Raw genomic sequence first — 13378 nt, 5'->3', positions numbered from 1 at the left:
CAGGATCCCGTCGCGTCACATGGTCCTTACGTCATGTCAACATGAGTGGGCACTGAACAGGGAAGCAACGGGGATTTTCAGTGGTATACAACGGCTAGACTATCATCTTCAAACAAGTTATTCATCATTCCACGTTTCGAGATCGTGGTAGTTCGTTAAGAGACAAAACAGCACAAAGGCAATGCATTTTATGTATGGACAAGACTGGATCATTTGCAAGTACTCTGACTGAAGCTCGCTTAATGCTAGTCTGAGTAACGTTAGCATCGTCGCCTTGCATGTCCTTTGGTAATTGCTAGCTAGCTGTCAGGTTGTTAGTTTTATCCCAGTACAGTAGCAATAGGTTCAGATGTTATTTTAGAAAAATACAGACAGTTTAGCTACTGAATGAACTGACAGAAAATCGCTAGCTCGGTAAATTAGTTAGTTCAACAGCTGTGCTTCAACTGCTGGGCTGTGCTAACGCTCTCGCGCACCGCTAAAATGAGATGAAAATGCCTTGGGATGACTCCTCATCTTTTGCACGGCTGAATGCAACTTTGTTGCTAATGTTTCCTATTGCACTTGAGGGCAACACATTTCTTACTCACTTGCAAGTCCAGTTTGCTACTAGTTAGCTTTTCTTTAACCTGTCAGATTGTCAAGATGCTATGACAAGGGATATGTCTTTTGGATATGCCTTTTGGTGGCGATTGTCTGATGGTGTTGCATATAGGGAACGAGAGGATGGGTCCGCAGTTGAGAGGAAGAAGATCACATTATCTCCTACTGATAACTGTCCTGTGTAACATATCGATTGCCAGTTAAGTGGCAAGGATACGTCGATATTGACTTATATTTAGCTTGGTCTACTCCATTTCATCGTTCCAAACCTCTTCTCTGGTCTACAATGATGCCTGTAAGCGGGGTAAGTCTGCTCTCCCAAGTCGGGGACGTGGCTGGCCCTGGTGCTGCAGGGCTGTCTGCTATGTCCTCGTCGAACATGTCGTCGTCCGCCAGCCCCACGCCAGATGCGGATACCCGTGGTTGCGAGAACGGTGACTTGATGGACTCTTTCGGCATCTTCCTGCAAGGCCTGCTTGGGGTCGTGGCATTTAGCACGCTGATGTGTGAGTACAGCAGTAATGTAGTTGCCTCCCATATTTTTCAATTAATGCTACTCTGTATTTGGTTTGCAAGAGAGAGATGAGTGGATTTGATATTTCTAAATACGAATATTGGCACTAGCATTGACCTCTTTTTAATAGCCATAACATTCTCCCTGTAGTTCATGTTTGCTGGCACAGATTATCACATGTTGGTAGGTGTGTCACTTCCCAACTTCCAATCTGTTAATTCATGATTTTATTGATATTTAGCCTACCTGCAAATCAGTTGCAATTATTAGGAGGAATTAATACATAAGTTGTCTAGTCAACAATAGTATTCCATTTTGTCATGGCAGTTTGACCTTTTAGTACCTCTTTTACCTCAGTAGCTGTGTCTGTTCTGCCCCCAGTAAAGGCCCACTACAGCACAAGGTGAGGAATGTTCAGCTCTTTAGAGCAGCATCGCCTGAGGCAGTTTTCTTTGCAGGAGTAGACTAGGCCTGGGCCTGAGCCTGAATCTCAGCCCAGGCAAGTAGGGTGTGTCAGTAGTTACACACTCAACACAAATAATAGAACAGATTGAGGTCACTGCATAACATACCCATATGAAAAGCCCTCTATAAACATTTGTTTGGACAACAGTGTCAACACACACACACACACACACTGGTAAATATGTTACAAATATGTATGCTGACGTGATTGTTGCCCTGTGGTTTGCCCTGTGATCCTCTAAAACTGAGGATCAGGGTACAGTATGTCTGGTATATTTACTGGTAGTTCAGTGAACCACATCTCACCCAGCAAGCAATCCTGTGTAATGGAAGTTAGGAGAAGGGGGGGGCATGGAAAACAAGCAACTATTGTCAGGAACAGCGAGAGCTTTATTTGCCACTACGTCGGGTTCAGAGAGTAGGCCACACACACACACACACACACACACACACACACTTGCATCACTCTCACACAGGGATAATTAAAAAGGAGACTTTTTAAGGCACATCTCTGAATAAGTTGCACATAAGCTATCACATAAGCTATAACCTCAGAGTAGCAGTCACCTTGACAGGCAGGCAGTTTCAGCCTTTCATGTATGGTGTCTACAGGGAACAGTGTTTTTGTGAGCTTTCTATCTGAAGCATCACCATCATTTCATAGACAGTTGATCATGCTGAAAGAGTCACTAATATACAGTCAGTCAAGTGACCAAGACAGTGTGACAACTACAGTAATATGAGAAAGGTTTCACATGCTGTATGTGTGTATATAGGTGCAGGTGCTCTAACTGTAAGATGTATGATGGAAATTATTACAGAGGTGCTTGATGACACATTTCCTGTGTTAGCTCATGTTAGTTCAAAAGCAGTATCAATACCTGCCGGGTGGTTCCTCTTTCCCTGGCCAATGTCCTTTCCACTGAAGTCTGGAAACTCATTGTCTTTGTTTGCTTCTATAATATGTATTGTTGTACTAAATGTTGTTTGGTTTTACTGCTCAAAAAGTCTGGCTACATTTTCTATCGAGACAGCCATTAATGCAAAAAGGCCCTGTAACACTTTAAGTGAGACACTTACTAATCATGTGTGTCTCTTTTGGCTGGATATAGTTGCACACGACAAAACATGGTGGTGTAGCTAGAGACTGGACCTTGATTATGCTAACTACAGTAACATGAGTGATTGCTGATTGAATCTGCTCCTAATGAGAAGCACAGGGAACCTGTTTGATCACACTGCTTGTGTGTGTGTGTGTGTGTGTGTGTGTGTGTGTGTGTGTGTGTGTGTGTGTGTGTGTGTGTGTGTGTGTGTGTGTGTGTGTGTGTGTGTGTGTGTGTGTGTTGATGTTGTGTATGACACTGTCTCTCTCGTTGACAGTGAAGCGCTTCAGGGAGCCCAAGCATGAGAGAAGACCCTGGAGGATCTGGTAAGGCAGCAGCTGTATCTTTCTCTCTCTCTCTCTCACACACACACACACAAACAAACAGCTTATTCAAGCTTATCAGCTTCCATTTCTTATTCAGCTGTTAATGGAACTTGGATGCTCAAGTGAGTGCCATAAGGACCTTTTTCCTGCTCCTCCTCCTGGTAGGTTCCTGGACACCTCCAAACAGGCCATTGGGATGCTGTTCATCCACTTTGCCAACGTCTACCTGTCTGACCTCACAGGGGAAGACCCCTGCTCACTGTGAGTGAGTGTGTGAGTGTGTGAGTGTGTGAGTGTGTGTGTGTGTGTGTGTGTGTGTGTGTGTGTGTGTGTGTGTGTGTGTGTGTGTCTAACCCTGTCTCTGAGTTCTTGTGCTTCTTTGTAATCTTGAAGTGTTTTTGCTATCTTTGTAACAACTACTACAAATCCATCTATGTATGTCTCTCTCTTCCTCAGATACCTCATTAACTTCCTGTTGGATGCGTCTCTGGGCATGCTGGTGATCTACGCTGGGGTGAGGACTGTCAGCGCTGTCGTGGAGTGGAGGCAGTGGGACTCCCTACGCTTTGGAGAATATGGTAAAGTTCTGGAGGGGTGTGAGTGTGAGAGAAAGAATGTGTACTTCCATTCTGTCATACCACTCTTCTCCAGAGGAGGGCAGTGGCTGCTTAGTGCAGTGCTGCAATGTCATCCAGATCAAACACTTGCACTGTACACTTGTTAAACCACAGGAAGACAGTTTATGTCTAGCTAACTAAAACAAACCTTTTTCAGTTGAGTTCCTTCTATGCGAGTATCGTTGTCCCTCTGTGTGGGTTTGTATATTGTCTGTGTGTTTCTGTGAAAAATACTTTCTGTCAACATAATTGTCCATGGTGGTAACTCCATAAGTGATCTAACATGTATGTGTGTTTGTAAGTCTTGATGTTCATTTGACATGAGTGTGTTTGTGTGTTTCAGGAGAACCGGTGCAGTGCACTGCGTGGGCAGGCCAGTGTGCTCTCTACATCCTCATCATGATGTTTGAGAAGGTTTTCATCATCCTGGTCCTGCTCATTCCTCAATGGAAGAAGGTCAGCAGGGTGCATGATGGGATACAGGTGGGGGGTTTGTGGGTAGAAAGACACTGGGAATTAACACTGTCAGTATGGTTGGGTTGTGACATTTGTAATGTGTTGAAACTAATTGCATTGCATTGTTACGGTAACTGGATGTCTTTTGTTAGTTTCTGTCTAACGTGTGTGTGTGTGTGTGTGTGTGTGTGTGTGTGTGTGTGTGTGTGTGTGTGTGTGTGTGTGTGTGTGTGTGTGTGTGTGTGTGTCACAGCTGGCTATCCTGAACCCCATAAACAACCCTCAGTTGGAGCTGGCCATCGTCATGCTCATCGTCCCATTCTTTGTTAATGTAAGTCTGCAGTGCCTCGGTGTCTGGATGTGCTGTATTGAAAGAGGCCTGCATTACAGTATTGTATGAAATTAAATACTGTTTATGCATATAGATCAGTCTCTTACCAGATATGGCCGCAAAATTGTCCGCTGTAATGTATAACTTTTCACTTCCTTGTTGAAGAATTTCTTATAGAACGTACAATTACGTCTCAATTATTGTAATCAATGTTGGTAGGAGGAGAGAAGCAACCCCTAATGAGAATTGAACTTATGGTTCAGTCCATGAGCATGCAGCTTGTGCACTACAGAAGGACCAATGAGGTCACAATGTTCTACACATAAAGCATGCCTGCCTTCCAAGCGTGAGACTGACGTAGTACACAATTTACGGGTCCACGTCTAGCTCACAAGCACCACTTTTTGTGGTCAAAAGCTTTAATTGTTATTTAGCTCCAACTGTCGTTTTTACTGTTGTAATTAGTTAATGTCTATTGGTGTAAACCATTTAAGGGTGTGTGGTGTGTGTGGATGTATTTCCTCATTGAGGTGTGTACTGTATGTTGTGCCCAGGCCCTGATGTTCTGGGTGGTAGACAACTTCCTGATGAAGAAGGGGAGGACAAAAGCAAAACTGGAGGAGCGGGAGGTGGGGGAGGACTCTCGGGGCAGCAGTAAGGTGCGCTACAGACGCGCACTCTCCCACGACGACTCTGAATCGGAGGTAAGACCTGGGTCCAGACATCTGACATATGGGCCATTGTTGAAATAGCTCTATTTACATTTGACATGAATTGCTTGTCAGAAGACCAAGGCCAAATCACACACACCATTTACATGCTCATTAACACACCCATTCTCACACACACTCAATTTCAATTCAATTCAAAGGAGCTTTATTGTCATGGGAAACATACGTATGTTTACATTGCCATACCTTGCTTTCTCTCTCAAACACACTCTTACATTCTCTTTCTCTCACACACACCCCCCCCCCATACCCATCCTTCCTTACCCCAGAAGCCCTCTTGAAGCCCTGTGCGGTGTCTCTGTCTCCTCCGTTTACTGAGGAGACATAGCCACTACATTCAGCTACATCATCCTCCCTGGCACAGTTCCCGCTCAGCATAGACAGCCCCCGCTCAGCATAGACAGCCATCTAGCCATCATAGACGTCCAGTATTCAGCAGAACCATGTCTCAGTGCTGTGAATCACTCCACCTAGTGCCCATGGCCAGACCAGTCACTTTATAGGCCTGTTAAAGCAGGTGGGCCTGGGACAACGATCTGCTCCACAGAGCACAAACCACCAGCACGCCAACATTAGTAAATGAAGTAATTTGGCAGTCTTCCTAGGGCAGGGGGAGCTCTTATGAATCAGAAGTTGTTCAAAATAAACTGTCTGTCATTATATGGAGTGGTTATACTGAGTTACAGCTATCTAGAGCAGTGCTGTTTCTCAGTACGAATGGTGGAGAGTGGCTATGCTGTTGTTGCTTGTGTTATGTGATTGGTTTCTCCAGTTACAGAGGTTGACTTATGGGTGCTAAGAGAATCTTGTTGAGTTCAGTATACTTTAGGAGGTATAAAAAGGGGACGTTCCCTGACCGGGAATCGTACCCGGGCCGTGGCGGTGAGAGCACCCCATCCTAACCACCAGGGAGGTGTAGCTTTGACAGGGAGGTGTAGCTGTGACAGGAATGCGTGTCTGCTGGAATGTGTGGCACATGTGACCGGAGGGAATTCAATCACCCATTGAGACAACTGAGTGTCGTGTAGCAGACTTCCACCAGGGTTAAAATTGCCCCTTAGTGTCAGAAATAAACAGGTCATCAATCTAAGAAGTTTACTCCAGGGTTATCTATACCACTAACAGTCTTGTTGAGTCACAGTACACGGTACAAAGTAATGTAAAAGGATATTCCATGACTGCGAATCGAACCCGCGTATACTGTAAATCAACAACAATCAATCTGACTGTAAATCAACAAGAATCAATGTTGTTCGATTTACAGTATAAGTGGAGTGGTATTAAAAAGGACATTCCCTGACCGGGAATCAAACCCAGGCCGCGGCGGTTAGAGTGCCGAATCCTAACCACTAGACCACCATGTATCCTGAATGTATCCTTATTGAAAATATATCGGCTACCCCCCCCCCCCTCCCCCTCCCCCCCCTTCACACGGACACTCACTCCCTCTCTCCTTCTCTCTCTCTCATATTCCATTTTACATTAGCAGACACTTTTATCCAAAGCGACTTACAACAAGTACATTTGTCTAAAGTACATTTGTCTATAGCCATCTATCAGCCATCATAAGAAAAAATCTATGGTAGGACCAGGTGCCATTGGCAGTCACAATGCTAGAGAAAGAAAGGATTACTTTTTATTTTATTTTTTTATTATTAACAGTACAGGAACTGTACAGAGGGGTAGTGGGGGGGGGTGAAGCGGTCTTTAGGAGGGACAGTCAACATGTAACCTGAAGAGATAGGTCTTCAGTCTACAGCGGATCCATCATGGCAGTGTGGCTTATATCTAACTCACACGCTCCCCTCCTTTGCCATTGTCTCTGAAGTGTGCCTCTTCATCTCTCCCTCAGATCCTGTTCTCGGCCGACGATGAGATGGACGACTCAGAGGAGGAGGATGTCCGCCGGCTCACCGGCCACAAGACGGTCAAGAAGAAGAAGCATCGTATGGGCATCCCTGTTTGACCCAGGCCTACCAAGGCCATCCTGGTCTAACCCACTCCTATGTCCGGTCACTTCTCACCCCATACTCTATCTCCCTCCCCTCCAGTTGTCCTGACTGGAGCCTACTGTGGACCTGTACTCTCTAACACTAGGCTGGCCTTGGAGTCTCCTATGTGGAGTGTTTATGTGGGGAGGATGAAGGATTGAGGAACATGGGGGGGGGGGGGGACAACTTAACAAATGACGGAGCGTATTGGACAGCCTTGATTATACCAGATTCTTATTATAGGACTCCTGCCTCAAGCTTCTGCACTGGGAAAAACATTTGAGAAGCGTTGTGCTACAGCTAACCACACACCATGGTTATGTGTGATGTTTCACCATGGATCTCTCGCATGTGGCTTAGTGACACTTGTTTGGAAACAGTTACCAGAAGTCATTTATGAGTATTGTATTGTTAAAGCATTTATGACTGTTGGGAAAGCTCTGTTATTAACACTGGTCAATATTAATGGGAAGGTTTGGGTGTATTTCATGGGTCATGCAGTGTAATTGGTATCGGTCCTTTCTCTGTGGTTCAGTTCTACGGTGACTTTGAGATCCAGTGTGATGTTCACTCACTGTATCAGGTTAAGCTGTGAATGAATGGGTGTAGCATTTCTGTGGTTTAGCAGGTGAACGGTTGGATGTAGAGGGAGAGAATAGCGCTCTGCGTACCTCCCAGCCTACAAGCCAACCTCATTTTAATGTTTTGATACATTTGATACTTTGATGAATCTTCCGCCTCCTAAAGTGATTGTATTTCTCATCGAGGTTCCTGTATGTGCATGTGTGGGAGATGTGATATATATCCATTGGAGGCTGGGCTTTGCAAAGGAGTAGTGTTTCACAATGATGAGAGAACATTTACGTTCCTAACTCTTCCAAACCTCTACATTATGTCCATGGTATGTAAAGTGTCATGTTAACCATGTTGAAGCCTATATCATGATTGCAGAGACAGGGCAGTGCTGCTTGGGGAGTGAGACCCCCCCCCCCCCCCCCCCCATTCCAGTTTGATGCAGTGGTTTTATTACTGCCCATGTTAGCTCTGTAGGGCTTGGACCCCCCTTCTCTCCCTCTCTGTGTATGTCTGTGTGACTGTTTATTGGGGGTGGTTACCATACTGTATTTATTCTGCGTCTTTGGTGTGTGTCCTATTTGTTTGTTTATTTTTTTATTTTTTTACTCTGTGTTATTTTGGGACAAAACCGTGACAAAGCCTACTCCAAGGGTTCTATTCATTCCCAGAGAGAGTAGATATTGGATCTCAGAGGGTATTCTCCTCACTTACAACAAACAAACTTTCACACCTCTTGCAAAATGCCCACCCATCACTGGTCTGTGAACATTCTTTGTGTTTATGCTGTATTTTTGTTGTTTGTTATTTGTTATTCATTCCAACATTGTGCCTGTGTAAATTTCACGTTGGTGGCGAGTGTTCATCTTGTGGCACAGATCCTCCATGGGTTTAGCTCAGATGTTGAGACTGTGACAGAAGCAGAGACCTCCTGACCGCGCGTGACTGTGGACCAGACAGTGGAGGGGGTAGTGCAGATATGTTTCTGTATGAGTGTGTGATTTCCTTCTTAGCCCTGTTAAATGTAAGGGAGAGAGGGAAACATTTATGGTTACTGTCATGGTGCCATTGATGTTGAATGAATCATTTGACTGATGTTGTTGAACTGATACAAAGGAATAAGTGACTGTGGGGTTTGGTGAAGGGAGGAGCAGCATAAAAAAAACTAAAAACATGGTTATCCTCAGCTCAACCAGGACGAAGAGGGCTTTTAGTACTTTGCTAAAAAAATAACAAAATAATTAAAATGACTGACAAATTATGGACTTACATTATCATTATATATGCTTTTGCAATAAAGTTGGTAAAACAACTGTGACATAGCGGGTCTTTTATGAATATGTTTGTGGAATGCTACCTACTGGGCCTTTGTGAAGTTGTGCAACCATATTGTCTTTCAAATGTCATGGAAATGTGATGTCTTTTGAAGGGTTAAAACATACATTCCCTGACCGGGAATCGAACCCGGGCCGCGGCGGTGAGAGCGCCGAATCCTAACCACTAGACCACCAGGGAGGTGTCCCAAGATGAAGAATGCATGAGTTGAAAAAGGCGCCTGGAATGTAGGGGGAGGGGGAAGACGATGAGATTTATGTCAGGCAGTAGGGAGGAGCCTATGAGATCATATGTATCAGTGTAGTATTCCAGACAGCCACTAGGTTGAGCACTCACAAGACTGACAGACCAGAGCTGCAGTCAACAGTTTGGAACAGCTGCAGTGAGGCATGCACTATGAAGGAGACTATTCTACTCATAGAGTAGACACAGAAATGGTTCTGTACCTTAAAATTGATTCAATGTGTAGTTCACACACACTCTTTAAGCATTCAAACTGACTCACAGACAATTATTATAGACACACACGCCTGCCTCACTCTTTAAAAACAACCCCTGACTTGCTGGCTATTATTAACTAGCCACACACACACACACACCCCAGCTCTTTTTCATTTAAAGAGGCTGATTAATTGTCCCTTTGATAAAGATGACAGGGCCCTGTCTGACTCAGGTGTTATTCGAGTTTAGTTTTGTTGTACTGATTCGCACCACACGTAGTGGATTCTTTTGTTTAGACACTCGAGGAGTAGAGGTGGCTGTTCTTGCCTGTATTTAAGTTTTGTCCGCTGCATTAGGCCAGTGAGGTTTTGTTTTCGCTTTGGTTTTGTTTAAATAATGAACGTTTAGGTTTTGCTCGCCTTTTATGAGCTCTCTTTTGGATATATTTGTTTGTTTGAGTTGAACAGCCCCTGCCGGTCCTTTTTCCTTTGTTGTAGCCGCCGATTCTGTGTCACCATTGTTACCTTTTATAAAACGATCTAAGTTCCTTGTTAATAAAATAACTATAATTTACCAAATCCATCTGGTTTTATGTTGCTTCTCTTTCCCCTAGCGAGCCGGGTTGTAACATCAACCATTAGGAGCAAATTAGTGTAACGTACAGGTGCTGAGTCAACAACAGTTTTAGAGCCATCTTTAAACTTAACTCCTGATTGTATGTGAGTGAAGTTCTCTGGATTGATTGATTGATTGATTGAATGGTTGATACATTTTCCAGCTTTTGGTTTGAACCACATCGTAAAGGAGGGAAGACCCTCTCCAGCTGCACAATCTCTCACGTCAGGCCTAATAATACACCCTGACAACATACAGAAAGAGACAGAAGAGGGGTGTGGGTCTATTGACTCACTCCCAGAGTCAGTAGTAGAGAAATATCCCCCTGACCTGATCTGAGGGGATATATATAATGGGCTGGATAGATAGGAACAGACCAGACAAACAGACAGCTTCACTGACAACAACTCTGGAAATAAACTAAGAAAAACATACAGACCATGTCACAGGTAAGCCAAATCCCTGTGAATAATTCTTATTTCATATATCATACAGCTGTATCAACAAGCTGGAATTATTTACACTTGTTGGTCTTCAATAACAGTAAGGTTTGATATGGATATTAAACACTACATTGTTTGGATAAGAACAAGAATAGGAGAATAATTTAGGCACAGTGATACTGACAAGGTCATCATTGGTGAGAGTGGCAGTATTGAAATTGAGTTTTTTTTTTTCCTTCCCATTCTCTCTCTCTCTCTCTCTCTCCTCTTTAGCCCTGTGAGGTCAAGAAGAAGAAGCGTCCCGTGATGAAGGAGGAGGACCTGAAAGGAGCCCGCAGTAAACTGGGTCTGAAGGGCGAGGTGAAGAGTAAGACCTATGAGGTCATGGTGGAGTGTGGTGAGTAGGAGCTCTATGATGTGTGCTTTACCACAACAGCCTAATGTTGTTGGACTCATGTTTTACACACTCACTGACATTTTTTTCCTGTATCTCAACTTATCTAACATTGTTATTTGGACTATCTGTGTGTATCAAACACATATTTTATTCCTCTCATCTTCATGAAAGCTGACCACACACCATTGATTATGGTCAATGATTGTACTTATCAAGCGAGAAGTGTCACACTATTTCTAGAATGTTATCTCTCAACTCTGGCTTGTATTCGGCCCTAGCCCAGTTCTCTCTTGATGAGACAGCCAGGGAGGGAGTTACTGAGTGAGTTTCCACTCCTTCTATAGAGAGTATTGGAGTGTAAATCAGGGGTTGAGCAGTCAGAGACTCTCTGTCCCTGTTCACAGAGTAAGGGAAGCTCTTAAAGAACCAAAGAGGAGGATAAACAACACAATTGCAGTACCTGTTCTAAGAATACATTACTGCACTAGCGTCGGTCTTTATGTGTCTCTTTGCATCACCGTCTATGTATGTCAGAATTTGTCGATCACTTTTACTGTGTGTGTGACTGCACACAACAGTTTCTTTGCTCACAGCTGCTCCTCTCTGTCAATCCTCAGAGCGCATGGGGAAGGTGGCACCCTCTGTGTTCAGTGGGGTGAGGTCTGGAGGAGAGACAGTACTGGAGAAGCCTGGAGCTAAAGCCCCGGGAGCCAGCGTGTTTGGCAAGTAGAGCCGTGGTGGAGCAGCACTGGATACAAACACACCGGAGTCTAACAGAGATGACTAAATAGATATCAGTAGCTGAACTGAACTTTTTTTTTTTTTTTTTTTTTTTTATCAGCATGGTAAATGGTCTTACTTGTAATGTTTTTTTTTAAATCATGATAACGATTCATTCCCTATATTGCTTTGTTGGAGATAATAAAATAGATGCACAACTTCCCTACATTCTGGCTCTTTAATTTTGCATCCTAACATTAAGTGGATAATATCTCTTGTCACATTGGCAGGTTAGTTAGGAGTGAGTTGGAGTGTTTGACTTTGCATTATGTGATGCTGCTACAATTTGCATGACCATTACATTATTATTACCACAACATTACAACATCATGTCTATCACATCACCTTTACTGATAGTTAGCCATGAGTAGTTGTTGGAGAAAAGTTCACACGCTTGAGTTTGTTCCAGGTGCTCAGAGTGAATGAACTAGCTTTGAAAAGGAAAAAACTTTGCACACTAGCTTTCTTGCTAGTTCCTGTGAGAAAGATAGCAACATTTTGGTCAACAGACCTTCATCAGTGTGTTTCCAGAAGTGTTTTTTTCACATTCTTATACACAAGTATCCAATAGACAAAAAACGTCACAGGTGCATACAATCATCGAGCTGGGAATGCACCTCCCACATGCCAGCACACAAGCATAGGCTATGATTTACAATATACTGTATAATGGCAATATCCAAAATACATTATCAAAATAGATTGCATACAAAAAGTGCACTTAAAGAACACATGAAAAGGGTTCACATGAAGAGTTCCCTCACCTACAGTTATTTATCAGGTGCTAAAAGAGAACACTAATTTAAAAAAAACAATTAAATACTGTATCAAACCAACATTTTGGTCAAATGACTTTCATCGGGGAAGATATGCAAACACAAGTGTCCTGCCAGCCAGTCTAAGGTTAAACTAACACCCCTGTATCAAGCACACAGAGCCTTTCTTGATGTCCTCTCGAGGTTCACCTCTCAATCTCTCTCATTCTTTCTGTTTTCTGGGCAGTGAAGTCAGTGTTTAGCTGCAGTTTGGTGCATGTACTGTATGGAGTGTGGAGTGTGCTGCTACTGTGGGGCTGTGTGTACCTGCGTGTGTGTTTGTGATGGAAGGGGGAGTCATGTGTGTCTGTGATTCTTCTTTTTCCACCTGTCTATTTTATTCCTTGTTGTAGTTCTTGTTGCTGCTTCAGCTGTTTATTTATAGTAGCTACAGTATATACTTACTGTATTAAAGTATCAGTGTTTAATTGAAGTGTGTTATCAGTTGCAAAATGTTGTATTGCTACATAGAGAGCAGCAATGAGATAGCAAATCTAGTTTTGATAATATTCTAACACCATGTACCTACCTATGCTTTTGTGTGTTTCAGAACTCTGATGGTGGTACAAAGTTACTGAAGGTACTGTAGTTGCTCAGTGTGGACACAAACATAATTACACACTGATTAAAACAGGATTCTAGGATTGTAAACCTGATCACCCCATAATGATTCTAACTTTGTTATTCACTCAAACAAACAACCCTTGAGGCCATGATTAAGTAAATATTTCCGAGAGCTCCTGTCGAAAGTCTTCTGTGCACTTCAGTAATGACAACATTATCATTGGCACCTAAGCAATCTCTTACACTTGCAAAGAGTAACATTTCCATGATAGATGAGG

At 43.4% G+C, this 13378-nt stretch overlaps 1 protein-coding gene across 3 annotated transcripts; it reads left to right on the top strand.

Moving 5' to 3' along the window:
• Positions 1–86: 86 nt before the first annotated feature.
• Positions 87–11704, top strand: LOC310803295 (store-operated calcium entry regulator STIMATE-like). 3 transcript variants are annotated; one of them, XM_083668026.1, is made up of 10 exons: positions 87–1109; positions 2963–3011; positions 3177–3272; positions 3468–3589; positions 3972–4084; positions 4338–4415; positions 4970–5119; positions 6999–7106; positions 10818–10941; positions 11559–11704. In XM_083668026.1, the coding sequence occupies exons 1-10, from the start codon at positions 890–892 to the stop codon at positions 11669–11671; spliced, it is 1173 nt and encodes a 390-aa protein (XP_083524152.1). In that variant the 5' UTR covers positions 87–889; the 3' UTR covers positions 11672–11704. The 3 variants fall into 3 exon arrangements, with proteins under 3 accessions (XP_083524152.1, XP_083524150.1, XP_083524151.1); XM_083668024.1 differs by lacking the exons at positions 10818–10941; positions 11559–11704 and having other exon boundaries at positions 6975–9016; XM_083668025.1 differs by lacking the exons at positions 87–1109; positions 2963–3011; positions 3177–3272; ... (3 more) ...; positions 4970–5119; positions 6999–7106 and adding an exon at positions 10432–10550.
• The last annotated feature ends 1674 nt before the right edge of the window (positions 11705–13378 follow it).

This window comes from Argentina silus (genome assembly GCF_951799395.1).
Source record: "Argentina silus genome assembly, chromosome: 4".
Classification (NCBI taxonomy): Eukaryota; Metazoa; Chordata; class Actinopteri; order Argentiniformes; family Argentinidae; genus Argentina; species Argentina silus.
Note: the sequence above shows the minus strand (reverse complement) of the source record. Positions and strands in the feature narration are given on the sequence as shown.

Excerpts from the sequence above, each read along its gene's own strand:
- LOC310803295 (XM_083668026.1), top strand. The coding sequence starts at position 890 with ATGATGCCTGTAAGCGGGGTAAGTCTGCTCTCCCAAGTCGGGGACGTG. Across the intron at positions 3,590-3,971 it reads CCTACGCTTTGGAGAATATG|GAGAACCGGTGCAGTGCACT; the intron begins GTAAAGTTCTGG and ends TGTGTGTTTCAG. Across the intron at positions 4,416-4,969 it reads TCGTCCCATTCTTTGTTAAT|GCCCTGATGTTCTGGGTGGT; the intron begins GTAAGTCTGCAG and ends TGTTGTGCCCAG.